This window comes from Anabrus simplex, chromosome 1 (assembly GCF_040414725.1).
Source record: "Anabrus simplex isolate iqAnaSimp1 chromosome 1, ASM4041472v1, whole genome shotgun sequence".
In the NCBI taxonomy this organism is placed as follows: domain Eukaryota; kingdom Metazoa; phylum Arthropoda; class Insecta; order Orthoptera; family Tettigoniidae; genus Anabrus; species Anabrus simplex.
The window spans coordinates 472,571,016-472,594,107 of NC_090265.1; the positions used below are offsets into that span (position 1 = coordinate 472,571,016).

At 37.5% G+C, this 23,092-nt stretch overlaps 1 protein-coding gene across 1 annotated transcript in view; it reads left to right on the forward strand.

The window, feature by feature from the left end:
- The window catches only part of Ppn (Papilin), a 408,909-nt gene that overhangs the window by 272,528 nt on the left and 113,289 nt on the right, over positions 1–23,092 (forward strand). The window contains exons 20-24 of the mRNA XM_068227548.1: positions 2,466–2,641; positions 9,498–9,683; positions 11,743–11,919; positions 15,032–15,256; positions 21,013–21,192. Coding sequence (XP_068083649.1) covers positions 2,466–2,641; positions 9,498–9,683; positions 11,743–11,919; positions 15,032–15,256; positions 21,013–21,192 — 944 coding nt within the window. The remainder of the gene's footprint in view (positions 1–2,465; positions 2,642–9,497; positions 9,684–11,742; positions 11,920–15,031; positions 15,257–21,012; positions 21,193–23,092) is intronic.

A 23,092-nucleotide genomic window follows, 5' to 3' on the forward strand; every position in this document is an offset into this window, starting at 1 on the left:
TCAAAACCAACAATAAGAACACGAACGTCTTACACAATACTTCACACATCAACAAGACCAGCAGTTTTTTTAAATCTGGAGTTTACAGGATCAAATGCAACACCCGTGAAAAATCCTACATCGGACAAACCGGTAGAAACTTCAATACCAGATACCACAAACACACACTAATGCAATAAAATACAACAGGTTTGTAACCATCGGCCAACACGTGCATGATTATAACCATAATTTCACCAATATCGAACAGGACATGGACATTCTCGAATTAGCAAACAAAGGCCCTTTACTCAACATAATGGAAAATTACTACATACACCTAGACCAATACTTCAACGCCAGTCACAATCTCAATGAAATCTCAGAGAAACCCAACATACTCTTCGATCTATTCATCACTTTCCTCAGAAACAATAATGCAGCCATCCAAAACTCAATCCTAAGTCTAATCAAAGGTACTTTTCCAAGACAATTACCCTTTCTCCCGCACCCTTCAGCCCCGCCTTAAAAGCTCCCCACCCCCACCTCACCCCAAGCCACCCCCACTCTTCCTAACCCCCTCCTAACCCGCACGCGCCTGCCCTCCTCTCTGCCCACACTTCTCTCCCCGCCACCAATCGCACACCATCAGCTATACTACACACACCGCAGCGCGAGGTAAGCGTCCTTTCACTTTATGTTAACCTTTTCCTATCTCCATTTTTCTCCATTTAAACAGGTCCAATTTGGTTTCCGCTAAGAACTGAGAATCAATATATCCACACGCAGTCTCCACCTTCTTCTCAACCAGAAATTCAAAAATAACTTCACGTCCAACAATCAACAACGCAACCGATCAACACAGCTTTAATACACCAAATGCCTAATTTCTCCGCTTAAGTGATCAGTGTCAAGCCGACTCAACATCAAAAGAGTATCACTCTTTACTCTCCAGACTTTGTACATACTTGTATATATGTATATATGTGTTCTTTTACATTGATTCTTTAGTACGAGGACTACTGACATCCACGAGGTTATATTTTTACAACTCTAAGCACCCCACTTGTACTTTGTTCCAAACTTGTTTGTATATATATTATTATTTACTACTCACCTGTACCATACTAACATTTCTCATCTCATTACCACACTTCACTTTATAAATTATAAATCCATACGATTATTACAATTAAAAATAACATGTTTTAGGATTCGACAAAAAATATATGCTTTAATATGGCTGATGATGACCCCTAGGTGGGTCAAAACTAGTTCCATGTAATTTATAACATTGTAAATACATATTAGTACTGAATAGGTGGAAACCTTTACTGTGTTACTATTCATATGTTATTCGGAAGTTTGGAAACGGAATGTTGCTAAGAAGCTTCAGAATTGGAAAACATGGTATGCTGGTAAAGAGGGTTGAAAATATAGAAGTTCCTACTGAATATGTGAAAATGATGGAAGATTGTAGTGTGGCCCCTAAACCAGTCAATGTGATTAATGCTGCTTCCCTAATAAAAGACTGATCAAAGGATCTTGCTCCAATGTTTTTTAAGACACCATGTACCAAAGGTTACAGATTTAGCATTTAGAAATATTGTCATCTACACTACTCTCCAAAGGGTGTGGTATCAGAATCAAATACATATACTGCAGTATATCAACCATTTACTTTTTTCAATTGCAGTTCCCCTTTTCTAAATTTTACAGCCCTTAATTTGAGTAATGAGCCAAAACCAGGAGTAAATTTTGCTAAAAAAACAGACGTATTATCATTATGTAAATTTTTGAAACCACAAAATGCTGAGTGGCTTACTTGTGTCCTAAACACAGAATGTGTGAATAATGATGCTCCAAATAACATGTCAGATATTGAATCAGAATCTGAGGACTAAAGATTGTGCTGTTACCCTTAATGTATTAGAAATAGAACATTTATACAACAAAAAGGCTGACCAGTACATATTCTATGCAATAACAGTGTTAATTGAGTTTCTATAAATATCATAATTCACATTTGTATCATTACATATGACTGTATGTTATGCCAAAACATTAGACATTTGCATATTCTTGATAATAATTCTGTCTCTCAGTGCATTAGTGTTTTATTAAATGATTCCTAGACTTTGAAAGCTTTGAAGCCATTTATCTCAATATGCCATTTTTCCACTAACACTCTTGTTGCACCCAGGTACTCAATTGTTTTTTTTAGAGATCAACAATTCGCAAAAACGCACTGTTACATTATTGACACTTGTACACTTTTTCCCCAGGGAGGGTTGAGATTCCTTCTTGGTGAAAGCGTATCCTTGCACGCTTCATTCTTCCATAGCCTCTCCTCAAAATGTTGCAGACATTTCTTTTGTTCTTGAGCTTATCCTCCGTTGGAAATTCTCTATGACATACTTATAGGTTTTATTAATTCCGTTGTAGAAAGTTGTTATTTGAATGAACAATCTCTTTTTCTCTTCCAGATTTGGATGCTGTCCTGACAATATGACTGCTGCAACAGGACCTGAGAACCAAGGCTGTTTCGATTGTGAAGGTTCAGGAGAATGTGAATCCTGTAATGATACTGTATACGGCTGTTGTCCGGATGGAATAAGAGCCGCATCAGGGGAGAACTTTACTGGATGTGATGATATTGAAGGTTCAAATATTTTTTCAGTATTCATCTTGTTATTGTTGTTTGAGTCATCAGTCCATAGACTGATTTGATGCAGTTACGTCCCACTAACTACTTGTACAGTTTTTGGACATACCGAAGTGCTAGAATTTAATACAAAAGGAGTTTTTTACGTGCCAGTAAATCTACCGATGCGAGGCTGATGTATTTGAGCACCTTCAAATACCGCCATACTGAGCCAGGATCAAACTTGCTAAGTTGGGGTCAGAAGGCCAGTGCCTTAACTGTCTGAGCCACTCAGCCTGGCTCCTCCATCTCTTCTAATCTGCTTGTCATATTCATAGCTTGGTCTACCCCTACCGTTCTTACTGCCTACACTTACTTAAAAAAACTAACTGAACAAGTCCTGGGTGTCTTAAGATGTGGCCTACCATTCTATCTCTTCTCCTTCTCAAATTTAGACAAATAGATTTCCTCTCAACAGTTCGAGTCAGTATCTCATCATTCATGATTCAATCTACCCATCTCACCTTCAACACTCTTCTGTAACACATTTCAAAAGCCTCTATTTTCTCTCTTTCTGAACTACTTATCGTCTATGTTTCACTTGCTACAACACGCTTGACGAGTTTACAAAAACACCTCTCTAATTACCATATCAATGTTCGAAGTGAGCAAATTTCTTTTCTTAAGAAAGGTCTTCCTTGCTTGTGCTAGTCTATATTTTATGTCCTCCTTATTTCTGCGATCGTTAGTTAATTTACTACCCAAGTAACTACATTCATCTACTGCCTTTTAAGATTTAATTTCCTAATCTAATATTTCCTGCATCACCTGACTTTGTTCGAGTGCACTCCATTATTTTTATTTTCGACTTGTTTATTTTCATCTTGTACTCCTTCCCCAAGAGTCTGTCCATACCATTCAGCAATTTCTCCAGATCTTCTGCAGACTCGATAAAATAACAATATCACCGGCAAATCTCAGGGTTTTGATTTCCTCTTCATGGACTATGATTCCCTTTCCAAATTTCTCTTTGATTTTCTTTCCCACCTGTTTTATATAAACATTAAAAAGGAAGGGGGACAAACTGCAGCTTTGCCTCACTCCTTTCTGGATAATTGCTTCTCTTTCAAAGCTCTCAATTGTTATCACTGCAGACTGATTTTTGTACAGATTGTAGATAATTCTTCTTTCTCGGTACCTGATCCCAATCACCTTCAGAATCTCAAATAGTTTGGTCCAATTAACATTATCCAGTGCCTTTTCTAGATCTACGAAAACCATGTATGTGGGCTTGTCTTTCTTAATTCGATCTTCTAAGATTAGATGTAAAGTTAGGATTGCTTCATGTGTTCATAGATTTCTTCTGAAGCCAAGTTGATCTTCTCCCAGCTCAGTTTCAACATGTCTTTCCATTCTTCTGAAAATAATACATGTTAAAATTTTGCAGGGATAATATAATAAACTAATGGTGTGGTAGTTTTCACACTTGTCAGCACCTGCTTTCTTGGGAACAGGTATAACAACATTCTTCCTAAAATCAGATGTCATCAATTCCAGGTGCCTTGTTCCTATTTAAGTCTCTCAAAGCTCTGTTGAATTCCGACCTCAAAACTGGGTCTTCCATTTCATCAGCATTACCAGCCTCTTCTTGTTCCAGAACCATATCATCTACTTTACCTTGATTCAACTGTTGGATATGTTCTTGTCATTTTTCTGCCTTGTCTTCCTTCCCTAGAAGTGGTTTCTCATCTGAGCTCTTAATATTCATACAACTAGTTTTCCTTTCTCCGAGGGTTTCCTTGATATTCCTGTATGCAGCATCTACCTTTCCTAGGACCATATAACCTTTATCATCCTTGGACTTCTTTTTCAGCCATTCTTCCTTAGTTGTCCTGCACTTTCTGTCTACTTCATTCCTTAATCGCCTGTGTTCTTTTCTGCCTCCTAATTTTTTTGCATTCTTGTCCTTTCATTGTTCACCAATCAGGTCTAGTATCTCCTAAGTCATCCTTTGATTCTGAGTTATCTTTCCTTTCTTCCTAACCTTTCTTCAGCTGGCTTACTGATATCATTTTTCACAACTGTCCATTCTTCCTCTACTGTGTTTCCTTCAGCCTTTTAATTTAGTCCTTCTGCAACATGTTCCTTGAAAGAATCCCTCACACTCCATTCTTTAAAATTGTCTACATCTCATCTCTTTGCATTCCTTTCTTAAATTTCTTCAACTTCATATACATTTCATGACCAACAAGTTGTGGTCAAGAGTCCATATCTGCTCCTGGGAAAGTCTTTCAGTCCAACGCCTGGTTTCTGAATCTCTGCCTAATCATAATGAAGTCTTATTTGATACCTTACCTAGAGGATATCAACTGGACAAAAAAAAAAAAAAAAAAGAGAGAAAGCACACATTCAGAAAAAAAATTTAAGGAGGTTTTTCTAATTTCATATGAGGCTATTTGAATGAAGGTTCTTGAAGTGGCCCAGATCATACAGCCAAGTTGAGTGGCTCAGATGGTTGAGGTATTGGCCTTCCGACCTCCACTTGGCAGGTTCGATCCTGGCTAAGTCCAGTGGTATTTGAAGGTGCTCAAATACGTCAGCCTCATGTCGGTAAATTTACTGGCATGTAAACAAGCTCCTGCGGGACTAAATTCCGGCACCTCAGCGTCTCCAAAAATGGTAAAAGTAGTTAGTGGGATGGTATAGATGTTGATTCCCATAGGGAATCTGAAATATTTGTCCTGAATGAGTAAATTTATAATACCGGTACCAATATAAGTGGCCCGTTATTGGACATTATAAATTTTCCAGCTAACTCATTCCTGGTTGCCAGCGTTTTGCCCCAGTGTGCTAAGTTGGGCTCATCAGTTGGTAAATAGCACACCCACCAAGATGCATGGCTAGTGCATTACCGTAGAGGCTACTACTAAAAGTTTTCATTCCTCCCCTGAAGGGGGAGGCAGGCCTCTTAGACGGTGCCGCCGTCTCTCAGGCCAGGAGATTTGTTACGGTGAAGGAGATGTGCGGAGAAGGTGAGAGGGTAGGCGACCGTGGCCTATACCACGAACTGTCCTGGCATTCGCCTTAGTGCAGGAGAATGGAAAACCACGGAAAGCCATTCTCAGGACAGCTGACGGGTGGGGCCAGGCATGAAGTCCAGCACTGTGCCCCAGGCATCTCCCAAATGCAGAGGCATAGAGCCACGGTAGAGCTGTGGCCAACTTTCCTCTGCTCGGTTGGCCGGTCAGAGTACAGAGCTGTTGGACCATGGGCAAGCAGTGGCATCTTAAGGGATGAACCCAAGGGCCGAAACCCACTCTGCATCTACCAAAGCCGTAGAGGTCACTGCGTACGCTATGTGGAGCCACTGGCAGTGCCAATGCACTATGAGAGACTTGGTCTCATTTCCAAAAATTGATGCCTGCCTGGCCATCAGATGATATAGATGTTGATTCCCATAGGGAATCTGAAATATTTGTCCCGAATAAGTAAATTTATAATATCCATTATTGGACATTATAAATTTTCCAGCTAACTCATTCCTGGTTGCCAGTGTGCTAAGTTGGGCTTATCAGTTGGTAAATAGCACACCCACCAAGACGCATGGCTAGTGCATACCAGTGTTTACCGTTGAGGTTGGCTTCTTGTTGTCACAGACACCAAGTCTCAGCCAGTAGAGACTAAAGTCAGCTTCATAGAAGACATTCAGCATCTGGTTTCCTATTTTCATGTCAGGCAAATATTGGGAGTGTACCTTATTTAAGACCACGGCCTCTACCTTACTAGTGCTGACTCTGTCTTCTTAGCATCACTGAAAACCTTTATGGGGCCAATGACCTTAGATGTTAGGCCCCTTTAAACAACAAGCATCATCATCAAAACCTTTATTGCAAATACAGTGGCAAATGAAATTCAATAAGAGATATCTCCAATACATACAGTAAAACCTCGTTAATTCGAAGTCGTTGGGACTCAAAAATCGGACTTCGAATTACGTGATTTCGAATTAACCACCAATTCGCAATTCAGAAGTACCAACCCTCGCTGCGTTACAAAATATTCTAAGGCCCGTTACTGCATGCAGTTAACCTTGATTCACAGTTTATAGCTTTCAAATGCCAAGAAAAAAGACTATTTCCAAAATGTATGCAAGAAGGTGCATTTACAGTATTCAAATAATGCACTTGGATATCTCGCTGGCAAACATAACCTCACGCAACGAAAGAAAGAAGAAAAAGCACGATTCAAAGACGAGAAATCTATGCTGACTCCCATGTGCAAGTACTTCATTCATTGAATTACTATACTGTAAGCATTTTAGATGCCTTGTATTTACACAGAAAGTGCCCGATGTCCTTAAAATCGAACTTTCCAATGACTATCCTTGTATGATTTCCCGCCATGGCACTTCTCTTGTAGGCCTACCAAATACAGTAGAGACAATACACGACACTCACGGATTTCGCCTTGCTAAAATGGGAGACAATTCGATGGTGGCGCTCCTAGTGACTTGACCTGAACAAATTGCGCTAAATTCAAATATCAGTGGAAATGTATATACGGAAATGGATAAATAAATTACGTCTAGAAAGAAAGTGGTATTGAGATATTAACTTCGAAGTTGTTAAAGCAATTCTGGATAAATGAATGAAGAATTATTTAAAAGGTTATTATTCAAAGACTGAAATTAGACATATAAACAAGGTGTGAAATGGACTGCTATGAAATGGCTTGATCTTTCATTTATGCATTACTTTTTTAGCTTTAGCATACCTGCCTGAAATCTTACGGTTGGATTTGTCTTTTTTCCTCATTTAAAAACATTGTATCATCACATTAAGACATTTGTCAATAAAAATATCGGCACATTCCTTACACATATAATGCAATGAATTAACATTTAATAGCTGGACAATTTTCCTCTTAACATGAAGCCTACTAACAGAAAGAAAATCTATAAAATCCCGGCTTTAATCTGAGAAGAGGCATAAAAGAAAGAAAAGTTTGAAAATGTTGTCGATAGTGATGCTTTGAGTAATATTTACGTACAATTAGAGTAAAAATGTAACATACCCTTGGCTGTATTGTCGAGGATTTTTAAAGTCGCTGGCCTGGAAATGATCTGAACAGATCTTATAATTCTTATACAAGTGTAACATCCCTTCTTTCTTATACACTTTATCCAAATCGCTTCTGTGACATTTCAAAACCCACAGATCACACCTACAACAACACATCGGTATTGAAGGTTAACTGCTGCACTTTACAATAAAATATGCGTATTATATTTTAAGCCCGTTAAAACATGGGTCGAGCAGGCCAGAAGATTATGAAGTACTATATAAATCTCTGTCACTGGAAGAATATATATGCAAACACAATATTACTTACATGTTCTTGTCATGAGGGAACCTGAAGAACGACCGCGCATTTTTCTCTATTTCGTAATTACTGCAGCCAAACACAGCACATACCTTTCCCCTCATGTTGATAGGAGATATCAAGGAATGACACACGGTACTATTTAATTATGTCAACTCACTGAAAACGCATAAATAACACCAAAAACTTCACACAGAAATACACGTGCTCATATGACAGAATCAGTACCGTTCAGGTCTATCCGCTAGAGTGAGCTCCAATAGCTGTCCCTCGATATCTCACTCAGTGTCGCGTATTGTCTCTACTGTATTTGGGCCTACTTCAGAAATGTAAACACTTTCCGCATCACAAAGTATTTTAAGACTCATTAATACATGCAATCACCTCGATTCACGGTTTAAACCTTTCAAATACCATGGAAAAACTATTTCCAACATGTATCCAACAAGTGCATTTACAATGTTGAAATAATGCACTTGGGTAAATAACTTACAAACATAACCTCACGCAACAAAAGAAAAATATCACACAATTCAAAGACGGGGATAAATTATGCTGGTTGTCCTGTGCAAATGCATTATTTTTTGGATTTCTGTACTGTTTGCATTTTTAGATGCTTTGTACTGGCATGGAAAGTTCCCGACGCCCATAACATTGTGGCTTATCGATCTTTCCTATGATGAGGGGATAAAGTTGCTCGCTTCCATGTGCATTGCAATGCACTACAATGACCCCCATCCCTCACACTTGTACGATTCCCCGGCTGGCACTTCCTCCTTCAAAACCATATGATCGTTTGGGCTCGCATTAAAATAAAGTAATGCAGATTCATCGGCAATGACAATATTGTTCGGTGCCTACGAATTTATTATATGAGCCACGTTTTTTTAAATTTTTATTATTATTATTTTCGTCAATTGTCAGCATCGCCAGTGTTCCCAGATTCTGTTTTCCCGCACACTGCCCATTGCGTGATATTACGGCGTTCCTTAAAAGTTTGAATACAAAAGAATTCCGATTTCATTCAACTTAGTAATCATGAAGCGCACTGTAGATCCACCGAAATGAGTGTAAATGCGGAAAGCTACGGTACCACTCCACGTTCCGGAACACACGTTCTATTATGACGCGGATAAATTTCGAGTTGAAATTACTCTGTAACATACTACTGGTTTAAAATATAAAGGCAGTTTCAAATTAAAAGTCTAAATTTCGGTAATGGGGCCGACATTGTACTTCGAATTACGAATTATCTGTATTTCAAATTAAACAATTTAAATAACGTGCAAAACTGTATCTCATGTTTCCGGGAACGAGACCTCCTTCGAATTAGGCGGAATTTTGAATTATCCGATTCTGAATTATCGAGGTTCTACTGTACCTAATTTAAAATCTGGATGCATGCTGTATTTACCAAAGCATGCCCATCCACAAATAATAAGTTATTATTTGAATTTTGTGTTTTACGGGTATTCCTAATGTCTTAATCTAGGTTCAGGATATGGATTTGTGAGTTCAACTACTGAAGGATATGAATACTGTGGAGATTCTCTTCATGGCTGTTGTCCAGATGGGATCTCAGCAGCACAAGGACCTCATTTTGAGGGATGTGGAGTTATCAACAAAGAGGACTGTACTTTATCATACTTCCACTGTTGTCCCGATGGAATCACACCAGGTAATTATTTAATACTCAGACAATCACTTGATTCTCTTATCTGAAAATGTTAACATGCTATATAATGTAACAAAAATCACATCATTTATATATGAATAGTTATTTATACCGTAAGGGAGGTAAAAAGTACATGCCAATCAAGGATGATTTTGTGCCCAAGTGTTAGTGCGTGCTGGCAATAGAGTTCAAGACTGGTCAGTTCTACTTATGTCATGAATAGCATATAATATTTTATCCACTTCCACTTCTATGTAATGAAAGTTAGATTTCAAAAAATATCTTGAATTCTCATTAGTTATTGTCAGGGAATATGTTGAGTTGTAATATTCTTTTGTTTATTGCTATGAAACATGCAAAAATGTTTTTTCAATGTACTTCTACAGGGAGATAAGTTACTGCCCATCATCAACAGCAACCAAAAATATTATGGTAAAAGATTGTCTTCCCTAGAAACAATGTAATAAGAGTGTACTTACTACAGTGGAAATGGAAAAATACTGTTTTATTAATCTTACAAGGTATATAAAGAACACCTTTAATCACATTGACTTTACTACAACTCTTTGAAGGGAAACAGATTATATTGGTGGAATACTTTCCGCCATAAATATGGGCATCCTCATTAATTGTGTACTTTTATCATCTCCATGTAATGGACATCAGCGTTCACTAACAATAGGGGTTTTCTTATAGCCAGATGCATTATTGTGCTATGAGTTTGAACTGGACATGTATTGCATTTCAACCCAATAGAAACTCAGCTTCTTGTTGCCAATTCTCAGTACAGTAGTTGGATATAGACTGGTGTTCTCAAGCTGCCAACTAGCATGCAGTCCATTTAGCGGTCAGAACACTACTAAACTTGCACCTGCCCTCCATTGACAGATACCCATGGAGAGTCGAGAAGTGGCAATTTAGTCAGACTAGTCTAAAGAGAACATTTGACTCTATTCACAGTCTTCATTCAACTTTGCAAATGGAAGGCTTATGATCATCAGACAGAATCTTCAGCAGTGAAATGGCAACCAAGACTAACATAGACTGATTTGTTGCAGGCAGTCTAAGAACATTTCAGAAAATTGTTTACTTCCTTAAGGTGATCTCTCCTCTGAGGGAGTAACCAACAAGTCACACTCTTCAGGAGCAGACGCACTTCTTAAACTTGCATGTTACAAGGTGAAACGTCACACCTGATTGCTCCTGCATGAATTAGAACACCCTCCCTTTAAGGCTGTTTGTAGTGGGGTATCTCGTAAGGAAACAGCTGGTTCATCTCATAACACTGAGGTGTGTAACAAATTAGTAATGCTGGGCTCATTTCAGTCCCATTTCTTTGTTGAGGTGCAGTGTTGAAAACTATCTGCGTCAAGATATTTTATGCAAGCTGAGGTTGCTAGTGGTACACTTAGGCTATTTGATTTCTATATTAGACTTGGTCAAGTACCCTCCATGGCTCAGACGGCAGTGCGTCGGCCTCTCACCGCTAGGTTCCGTGGTTAAAATCCCGGTCACTCCATGTGAGATTTGTGCTGGACAAAGCGGAGACGGGACAGGTTTTTCTCTGGGTACTCTAGTTTTCTCTGTCATCTTTCATTCCAGCAACACTCTCCACTATCATTTCATTTCAATGCAAAACCAAACATCCAACATCATGAAAAACACCATAGAAATTCAGGGCTATCTTATATGCAATGGAATCTAGTTTTTCAGCCAATACATTGTTTTTAAAGAAATTGTCAGTGGATAAAAAGGTGTATTGTAATGCCAATCTTCTTTCGTAAATATATTTTGAATGTTAGTGTTTGTCAGGTCCTTTATACCATCCATCTGTGAAGAGTATTACAGTTGTGTTGTGTTTAATTATTTTTATTATACCAAACACTTTCATTCAAATCCATTTTCACCTTTTAAAATACCACTATCTATGTAAACAAATCTTCATGTTTCACATGATGAAGAAAATTAATGGTCTTATCAAGATCAAAAATTGAAAATTGTAATTTATATACAATGTGGTATAAGTTAATAATGAAGAACACCTTCCACGAGTTTCTTTCAGCTCTCGGACCAGATAGAGAAGGGTGTCCCAGAATGCCTTGTGAAGATAGTACATACGGTTGCTGTAGTGACATGATTACACCATCTCATGGTCCTCATGGAGAAGGCTGTTGTCTTAATACAGAATTTGGCTGCTGCCCAGACAATATCTTAACTGCTCAAGGACCTAATCTCGAAGGTATTTTAAATTATATTTAATTATGCTATAATATTTATTGGATAGTAGTATTTATATGTAGTTATCAATTTTGAAATTCTGACTATACTTTTTTATATATAAAAAGAAACATGAAACAAAACTCCTAATAGGATAAACACAATGAAATGTCAATGACTGAGCGAGTTGGCCGTGCAGTTAGAGGTGCACAGCTGTGAACTTGCGTTCGGGAGATAGTGGCTTAGAACCCTGCTGTCGGAAGTCTTGAAGATTGTTTTCTGTGGTTTCACTCCTAGCTCTTTCCTATCCCATCACCACCATAAGACCTATCTGTGTCAATGTGACATAAGAAAACTTGTATTTAAAAAAAAAAAAAGAGAACATTAAATATTGTTGTAATCATTTTCAAAATTCGACAAATACTTCTTGAGAAAATGGAATGTGCTTCATTCATCGGAAGTGGGCTGTACTATTTGAACAAATCGCCGAATATGTGGCCAAGACACATGCCTTACATACAAATCCTGAATTATTGACATAAAAAGTTCCTTCACATTCTCTTGATGGCTAGATATTTACTCTAACATCCAAGTAAATACACTATGATAAAATATTATTTTTAAACCTTTACTACAATCGTAGGTAACAAACAGGTAAGGAAAAAATGGGTATGTGGGAGTTTCTAAGGAGCAGCTTTATCCTAATTTTTTTGTATATTCATCTTGTGTGATTAATGAATAAGTACAGTTTTTATTTAAATATTCAGTGAAATGTTAAATATTGTCCTGCTTAGTACTACTAGTAGTAGTTTGGCCTTCTAAGCAGTCCATGTAGTGGCCAGTGGGTCATTATTAATTTCTGTGTGATCCTTAGTTAGCATTGGTCTTTTTGATCTTCTTATCTTCCCAAAACTTCCTCATCCTATCACTACAAGTCTGTCTTCTTTCTTGTCTGTGCATTTTTGAGTTTCAAATTTCTTGCCATCGGTTTCTGGGTGTGGACTTTTGAAAGTTGATTTTCTATCTGTATATAGTCCATGTGGTGGCCAGCGAGTCAATATTGATTTCTGTGAATTCCTTTTGGGGGCCTACTAGCCAGCATACTTTGGTTTGTCAGGTTCCATTGATGATGAGGAAGATTTTCTTCATCAATTTCAAATCGTCCATTCATGCCATATTTCCATAAAATTTCTACATCTTTTTTTGTGCAACCTTCATTTTAGTCATTTTATGTTAGTACAGATACAACTTTGGTTTTATTTCAGACATTCAGTGACATTGGTTAAATGTCATATAGAAAGAAGTAGGAACACCGAGCTCGATAGCTGCAGTCGCTTAAGCGCGGCCAGTATCCAGTATTCGGGAGATAGTAGGTTCGAACCCCACTGTCGGCAGCCCTGAAAATGGTTTTCCGTGATTTCCCATTTTCACACCAGGCAAATGCTGGGGCTGTACCTTAATTAAGGCCACGGCTGCTTCCTTCCCACTCCTAGCACTCCTAGCCCTTTCCTGTCCCATCGTCGCCATAAGACCTAGGTGCGACGTAGAACAACTAGCAAAAAAAAAAAAAAACAAATGAAGGAAGTAAGAACATAAGAGGGAACACATAATAGGTTGAACATAATGGTAGGTCAGTGTGGGAAGACAGAACAACAGAGCGAAGATACAAGGACAAACATGGAAACATGAAAGACAATCTCCACAACGTCATACACTGCTGCCTTTAAATAGATAGGCTCTCTCCTCGTCAATCCCAGCTCTTTAATATCCATCCCTTCTCAGCCCCTGATGAACTTGTATCTTTAATAATTTTTGTAAGGTTCTTCTTATGCCTACCATACAAACAGTTATAATTCCACACACATTGAGATCAGACATGTGTTTATATGACCTTTTTACTTGAACTAGTCCATTCTGCTGTCTCCCAACATGTTTACTATTCCTCCTGAAACACCGGGTATATGACATCATTCTGACATTAGTTTTATTTATTTATTTATTTTGTTGGGTTTGTGAAGGACTCAATATAAAGTAACCCTGCTTCCCAACACAATGACCCTCCTCCTCTGTACAGACCCTCAAATGTGTTACAACCCTGCCTCGCACTGCCACAACCCTCCTCCACTATATAGATTAATAATCTCTGTACGTTTATTGAGTGTGTGAAAATATATGGCTGCTAGTTTGTGGTATTGTTGTTAATTATCAACCACAACAGGGTTGATGTATGTGGGTTTATTGACTTGCTGGAACATAAAATTTGTACTTCACCACCTCTAAAAGACAACTCTTTCAAAATAAGCATTTTACAAAGTGAACATACAATTTTCTTTTGCTTTTGCATAATTATTTTAGTTGATCATATGATGAGTCAAACTTATAAAAGTAAGAATAGTTGAAGACTTTTTGATTTACTGGACACTATTTACACAATGACCTTTATTTCTTATGTTTCTACCTAAAGAATATTTTCTTTACTATTGTTTAATTTGATCACTTATTCAAATAACGTTATTATTTTGAAATAAGTGAAAGTGTTTATTGCCAACTCTGTGATCTAGAGGTAGCAAGCCCACCTCTTACCTGGATCTGAGGGCTGGTTTGGGATCCAGTCAGCCTATGTGAAAACAATTGAAGAGCTATCTGATGGCGAGATGGTGGCCCCGGTCTCTAAAGCCAAAAATAATAGGTGAAAGCATTCAGTAAAGGAACAAGCCATGCATCGCCTTGTAATTGGCAGGCCTTTGGAATGAGCAGTGGTTTCTTGGTAGGCCAAGGCCCATCAGGGCTGTAGCACTGTGGGATTTAGTTTTGGAAAGTGTTTATTATGATGTTAGATGGCAGGAAGTTGATGAAAGCCAGTAGTTAGCTATGTTGGAGGTAAGAAGTGATGTTTGGTCTTTCATTATCAGTTGTGTTCTCTTCTTGGCTGACTATGAAAAAATTGAATGCTGGTCTCTTGGCACTATTAGTATATCTTGTCTCACTGTATACCCAGCACCCCTAACTAAGTTGATTAGTTTTCAAGCCCTAACCATATTTAGCATTTGAAACTAATGAGAGCATGTTACATTATTTCTTTATCTCTGAAAAGCAGAGTCTTTTAAAAAAAAACAATTTTACTTGCATTACAGGATGTGGTTGTCAGTACACTCGTTATGGTTGTTGTCCTGACAATACAACAGCAGCTCGAGGACCCAATGCTGATGGTTGTGGATGTCAGTATACTACACATGGTTGCTGCCCGAACAAATACACACCAGCTGCTGGACCTGATTTTGAAGGATGCCCTTGCTACACTCATCAGTTTGGCTGCTGTCCTGATGGAGTCACTATTGCAAGAGGGCCTCGGGCTCAAGGTGCTAGTAACACATGACATTTATTTAGTTGAGTTGTTCCATATGAAATAGCTGACTTGATGGAGCATAAAATTTGAGTTCCAAAACCTCTAAAACACAATTCCTTTAATAATACGCATTTTACAAGATGATATGATTTTCTTCTTCTTTTGCATAATTATTTCAGCTAATATATCTAAAAGATATCTGAAAAGTCAATCGGGCTTATAATGAGGAAAAACAGTTAAAGAAATTTAGTCATTTTATGACATTGAACTGTAAATGTGCCTTTGATGGCAAGAACTAGTGTTTACAGTGTGCTTTGTTTTCTGGTATGGGCTAAATCAAATTTGTTACTTTCATTGACCTGTCTGTGTCATCCTAGACGTCAACAAATGACTGAGGTATGAGCGATGCTAGTAACACCATTCCTTATGCAGCCAGTCCTGTTATGAATGGTATGAGCATGTTGCTTATAGGGTTAGTTGGTGCATGCATTTCAGTAGGCTTGCCAGACTGATACGGAATAATAACTGGCTCAGTTAGGAAAGGAACGGGAAACTACCACATTCCTCATTTCCCTAGTACTGTGCTTTAGTGATGCCTATGCCATCTACGACAGCTGATGGCAGAGCTGTTGAGGATCAAATGAGCCTTTGAGCTGAATAATCAACCTATAAACTGTAAATCAAAACTTTTAAGTTAAATTATATTCTTGAGTTTATTAATTCTATGAGTTTAAACTTCAATTTTGAACCAGTTTATCCAAAGCATCCATGACACAATAGATTCATGCAGTTAACTTTCAGGGAAGATTCAATACAATCTATATATGAGCAGACTAAATTCATACAAGAAAGTGCAGATGGACATTGGTCACAGGAAGATTTGTATTGTTTTTTTGATTGGTGCTCCCTTGTCATTGATAATATCAAACTGACTTGAACTATATCGTAGTAGAAACAACTCTCACATTCTTGGTAAGACTAGGAAATTTACATAAGGTTGGAAAGTGAATCTGGAATACTCTATTCAGTAGTTCCAATGGACTACTTGGTTATTATCTGAGTGAATTTCTTCTCAACTGTTAATTGACATGTAAGAAAACTTGGATTATTTGCTCAGTTCAGGGGACCAGGTAATCATTTTTATTTTCAAGAAGTAGCTCCACACAAGGAAAATTACAAAAGGTCATTTGACTACTAGTTGTCCTCAGTAGTAATAATCCATTATAATTTTTTGCTGCAAGAAAAAATGTTAGATTAACCAAAACAAACTATGGAGGTGTTTTGTCTGTAAAACAATATACAAAACTGCACATTCAACTAATTTTGAAAACAACAGAAGGTCTTGCATGAGATGTTCTAGTTTATTTTAAATATCCTCAGACCTTTAACCAATGAATCACCCTTGGTAGAGTGTCGGCCTCCGGATTCCAAGATAGCGGGTTCAAACCCGGCAGAGGTAGTCGGATTTTTGAAGGGCGGAAAAAAGTCCATTCGACACTCCATGTCGTACGATGTCGGCATGTAAAAGAACTCTGGTGATACATTTGGTATTTACCCGACAATATTAATTAAATCTCAGCCATAGACGCCCAAGAGAGATCCGGTTTACTCTAGGTCCGCTAGATGGCAGACAGAGTAAACCGGAACGTCGAAATTGACGAGCAGACAGCCAGATGGCGTCAAATCGAAATGTCTGCAAACGGTAGCTGAGGCCATACGATTATTATTATTACCCTTTTCCAGCTAACTGAACAAGCAGCATACCCAGAAACAATATTACATGCATAAGCCAATGATATTTTTAAATTAAGGTCTAAGTGTACTGTAAATGAAGGAGACTCTTTGACAGGCTCATATACAAAAAAGGTAACAACTCTTGTTGAAATTTTATAAAATTGAAACAACAGTTCATTCTAGTAATCATGAGTTGAATTTGTTACAAGAACAGCCTGTATCTTCATCAAAGCCATTGCAGGTGATTGGACATAAATCTGGAATCAGCCAAATCATAATTGCCCAATTCCTGACAAATTCCCTATTAGAGTAGTGTTCTTAGATTGTTACAAAGAAAGGTCACATATGGCTTCAGTTTTGAAAGGTGATCAATTAAAAATGAAAAATGGTTAACCAAATAAATTCATTAGACTAATTGAAATTTAATTGAGTTCACACAGTAGAAATTTGAGAAAAACACCTGGCATAATATATTTTTATAATAAAAAGGACATTTTTTTATATTTAAGGTTTTAATTGTATTGGTGGCATGCAAGTAATGAAAAAATTCAGTTAAGTGAATATTATTTCAATATTGATGATTTAACGATACAAAAGTTTGAAACTGTGAAATTGGCAGTTAATTACAGTCGCACCTCTATGCTCCAGGACTTCAGACATGTCAGTATGTTGACATGTTCAGAACTATGGGCTGCCCTCCTCTTAGTAACTATATTTCCAGCATCACTGAACACACTCTCACAGGGAACTGAAGCGATTGGAATGCAAAGCAACTTTTTCGCTATGCTTGCGAGATGTGGAAGCTGGACTGAATATTTTCCACCGTTGCAGGTCTGCAAATATGCTGCAATAGCCTGTCCAATAGTTTATAAAAGCAATGGTCATAACCCTCGTTTTAGAACAAAGCAATTAAGTAGGTATTATTGCTTTTACCTTTCTGAAAGAAAGATATGAATATCAGCGGACTTTCATGATCTGTCAATCATACAATTGCTGAGGCTAGCACACCAAACAGCAAATAATGATACAATACACAGGTTTTGTGCCACGCAGAACAGTTAGTTTTCCTTCACCACACTACAATTTTAATGTTTGATTAATCGGCTAAAGCACATTCTAGAAGCCAGTACACTTGAGGGTCTACCTGTTCAATACACAAAATTATCTATTGATTATTATCTCAATAACCTTCTATTTGCGGTACATGTTTTGTCCAATATTTAGACATAATCAGCCGCTACACTAATGACTAAGATTTAAATTGGTATTAAAATAAACACAGGTTTTAAGGAATATTTCTGATGCTTAAGCTTATGTGAGCTATCTTGTCTAGTACACAATGATTAAAAACATAAAAGTCAATGAAACCTAAAACCACATCTTCTTGCTTATGTCAGTCAATACACTTATTTAAAAAAAATTGTAATAAAGAATCTTGACTTGGATCTTAATTCTGAAGAGATTACATATCTTGTGCAACCTTATACATTGCTGGTTGTCAGATGGCAGGCTGGAAGACAGGCAACAATATTTGAGTCAGCTGTGGGGAGGAAAAAAGAGGGGACTTGAAAACTACATGCACTGTATATTCACGGTAAAATGTTCAGAAGGATATACATGGTTCGTTTTATAAATAACAACTTGAGAAGTCCCCTATTTTACATAATGATTTTTAAGGTCCCATTTTAATAGCTTTCAGCCTTCTGACACATATAGTCCAACACTCCATGCAAATGTTTTAATGTATTTCTTGTGAACATCTGTGCTAGTTGGTTTAGATGACAGCAATGATCTTTTCTTATAGAAGGGTTTCCTTGGCTTGTGCTATTCTGCTTTATTTCCCTTTTGCTCCTTCCACCAGATGAAATTAAGCTGCCAAGGTACGGGTGATTTTTCACCTTATTTATTTTCAGTTTACAGAAACTATAATTGCTAATGTCCAATATTAGTGGATTCTGTACAGTTTTAAATTTTCTCTGGGACTTACATCAAGATTCCATACCTTGTTCAAAGACTGTTATTTCATTTTACTCTTTTTTAAATTACTGTTACCGTGGTTGGTGGATCAGCAGAGGTGAAAGTAGGTGCTGGGGTGAATGGGTCTAACTACCAAACCAAAGTTAATTTAAAACTTTAACAAAGGTTATATTTTCTGAGTTTCAACAATCAATAACAACCAAAATTTAACAACTTTTCACTGGTTAAAATAACAATAACATTCCAGGTACCATGACAAAATTTATACAAGGCAAGTACATCCAAAATTTAGTGACAGTTTAGTAATCCAGGCTTCCAGCCCCTCGCATTACATTTCCTGAGCTCTCAGCTCGATCTTACAACAGATTACTATTTTACACAAGGGCAGAAAACCCCTAGTCCCTGGAGCACTTGCTCCCGACTCCAAATATCAAGCCTCCCAGAGGCACAGTTACCACACTTGAACAGAGCTGACACGCTCTCAGTTTTTCAAGCCTTTTCAAGGCAATATCAGACCTTAAAATTAATTGCCATCAAGGCACAACTTACAAAAATGAAACAGTGGTATCTCGTACCCAACCTACAGGGCCTTCGTGTAAAAGAAATAACAGTTAAATAAATGGCCCGAGCACAAAATGAAAGGAGGGGAATACTTGCGCTCCTCTATGTCACTTCTTAAAACCTAACAGGCACTAGGCCGATGAAACGGGCTATTCCCAAACTATGGAGGTGACTCGTATAAGGAGGAAATTTAAAACATTACGGAAGGGAGAAAATTAGTTATAAAACGTAGTCACCTCAAACCAAAATGAAGGGGAGCTCGAGAGGGTGCATCACTCTCTATCTCCTAATTACAGTTACAGATTTTATGAGATTTTCACATTAGCCGGCAGAACTTACATTTTAGAGAAGTTGGTTACATATTAAAGTTTCGGACCCTTCCCTCAGGTTAAACTGCAGAGCTAGCAAGAATTAAAGATGTTAAACGGCCATTACCTTGCTGAAGAACAGCAGCCTGATGAAAGAGGCACCTCCCGCCTCCTGCTTCACATACACACACTTAGTTAGATGTTGATCAAGTGGCCAAGAGACGTGAAAATCCGCAGTTTATAAACCCTCGGGGAAAGTTCGAGACCTTTCATGAATAATAAAGCCACACCCTCTCAATTTTATTGGTAGATGAAAAAGTTACACACAAAATCGAAGTAGAAGCCTGTGATAGGCTGAAAATTAATTACAGAAATTAGGGATTGGCTGAATTCAAAACTGGCGGAAAGAAAAGATCAATATTGCCAACTGTAAAATGAATGAACATAATTTAGTAAAGAACAAACTTATGAATACAAAATTTCTTCAAATAAAGTTCCTTCACTTCGCACCAAGGTGCATGATCATAGTTTTTTGTAGTGACCTCTATGAGAGAATGTCCAAACTTCTTGATGAATTGAAAACAAAAACAAGTTTAAATACACACAGTACTGGAAACTTCACCATCACAAAATTAAGGTAGTGACATCTTCTGAGTAAAAGTTTAAATAGGTCTAGTTCCAAGTTCAGTGTTTCTCCAGTTGAGGAGTTCTATTAGGCGCAACATTTAAATGTGCGGCGTAGAGGTGTACCTCCCGGTACAATTACTATAAGGATTATTTTAAAAAATTTGTCATATCATTAACTATCTAATGGTTGCTGCAATTATTTTTTCACCTTGTCTCTTTCCTTTCTTTATTGCTTATTACAATCAAGATTTATTAGATGTAATTCTTGTAATCCCTTGCTACTTGTAGAAGTACTTAGCTTGTACTTCAGGCTGAAAGATCTGATCCCTCCTTTCTGTATGTAGACTACCCATGTATTCAAATAGTGAATGATGATTCTGCTGTTGAAGCATTTAGATGAGTGACCAAAACTAATCTCCAATTAAATTTAACATTCAGTAGATATTTTTCAGTTACCATAACCCACTTCTATATTTTTATTTGTTATATGAAAGGAATACAAAAAACTAGAATGTACTGTATTTTCACTCAGTTTGAACAATGAATATTTGTTATTTCCTAGGTTGTGGATGTCAGAACACTGAATTTGGTTGTTGCTCGGATGGCAGAACTCCAGCTTCTGGTCCTGATAATACTGGATGTGGCTGTGAATCATCAAAATATGGTTGCTGTCCAGATGGCATTTCTGAAGCAGGAGGTGACAAGTTTGAAGGTTGTAAAGATGCTCCTATCATACCATATGGTAAGTTAAGGATTTAAGTACAGTTGTCATTGCAACATTGTCCATCTTCATGGCTAAATGGTTAGCGTGGTGACCTTTGGCCACAGGGATCGCGGGTCCGATTCCCGGCAGGGTCGGGAATTTGAACCATAACTGGTTAATTCCCCTGGCACGCGGACTGGGTGTATGTGTCTTCTTCATCATCATTTCATCCTCATCACGACATGCAGGTCGCCTACAGGCGTCAAATCAAAAGACCTGCACCTGGCGAACCGAAGTCCTCGGACACATCCCGGCACTAAAATCCATAAGCCATTTCATTTCATTTCATTTTCATTGGAACATTACAGTAAGGAAAACAGTATCATTGGAAAATTGCAAGGGATAATGATTAATTATGTAGGTTAGTATGACCAAGTGGGCTTAAAGTGTCAAATATACGCATTGTTTAATGGGAAAATAATGTTTTAGCTATGGTATTTGAGCATGTCTAGCAAGTAAATCTTGCATCCTATATCGTTTACTTTTCACAGAGTTAAGAAGTTCTTAAAACTGAAGTATCTAATTATTTGATTCTTACTCTTATCTTCTACTGATGAAGGTTTAACTGAAAATTTTGAACCAAAATTTAGCGCCCACCCCTTGTGAAACGGAGTTCATTGTATAGGATTACTGAAGAGGGCTCTGCCATGTAAGTAAACAGATTCCTTGATATGTCAACTGTCTCATTTAGCTAATGCTTCATTGTTTTGTGTACTCATTTTGGAAGAGTAATATTCTTTGCAATCTCAGATATGAAAATATATTAAAGTCTTTAAAGGAAGTCGTCGTAAAGTATGGTACATGAAAATAAACCTGAGAACACCAGGTAGACTTTAGATTGAATACATTGAGGCTTGTAGATGAGAGGAAATCCTGCTGTTTCATTTTATTTATGGTATTGATTTACTCAAATAAAGTCTCAAATCGGAGGTTGGTTAAGAAATAATACGAAATATTTTATTTTAGAGAAAATACATACTTTACTGCCTTAAATACAAGTACTGTTTCTGCTACGTCACAGCGCTTCTGCGTTTTGTCTGTCTAACACTGTCGTGTGTGATGTCTTTGCTCACTGAAGATCTTTGGTGTCGTTTTATTGATTTTTCTCATTCGCTGTAATTTGAAGGGTTGTCACTTCATGTGCCCTAACTGATTCATTAAATGATTTATTGGTCCAGGGATCATGCTATTTTTCTTTCAAAAAATACCCGCGCTGGACATATGGGGGGAAAAAAAGAGAATTCACGGACATAGCACTCCCATTCATCGGTGCCAGCTCTGGATCTCAGGAAAGAAACAAAAGACGGCATGAGCAGTGGAATGCAAGACATATGGACAAAGATAATGAGAATTCACAGACATAGCACTCCCATTTATCGGTGCCAGTGCTGGACCTCAAGAAAGAAACAAAAGACGGTGCGAGCAGCGGAATGCAACATAATGGAGTCCCTTTTACAGCCCGTAAATACGTATACATATTTCTCGCTAGTAACAACGGTATTTCTTAACCAACTCCGATTTGAGACTTTATTTGAGTAAATCAATGATTACCGGTACCTTACATTTGTGACAAATATTACAGTGATATTTCTTGGATCAACATCATTGAATCAACATCTGCTGTCTTAAATTTCTATTTTTATATTCCTGTTGTCTTGTGTTGTATGTTTCATTCATTTCATACTCAGAATTGAGCAGTTTGTTGTAGCACTATTCCAACTGAACTTATGATCTGAAATTTTGGATGTAACAAGTCAAATGTTTTGCAAAAGATAGCACAATGCTCATACCTTTTATCAAAAAAGTTTATAAAAGGACATTTAATAAAATATTTCTCCATTACACTATCATATGTTTTTAAAAATATATTTTTCAAAAG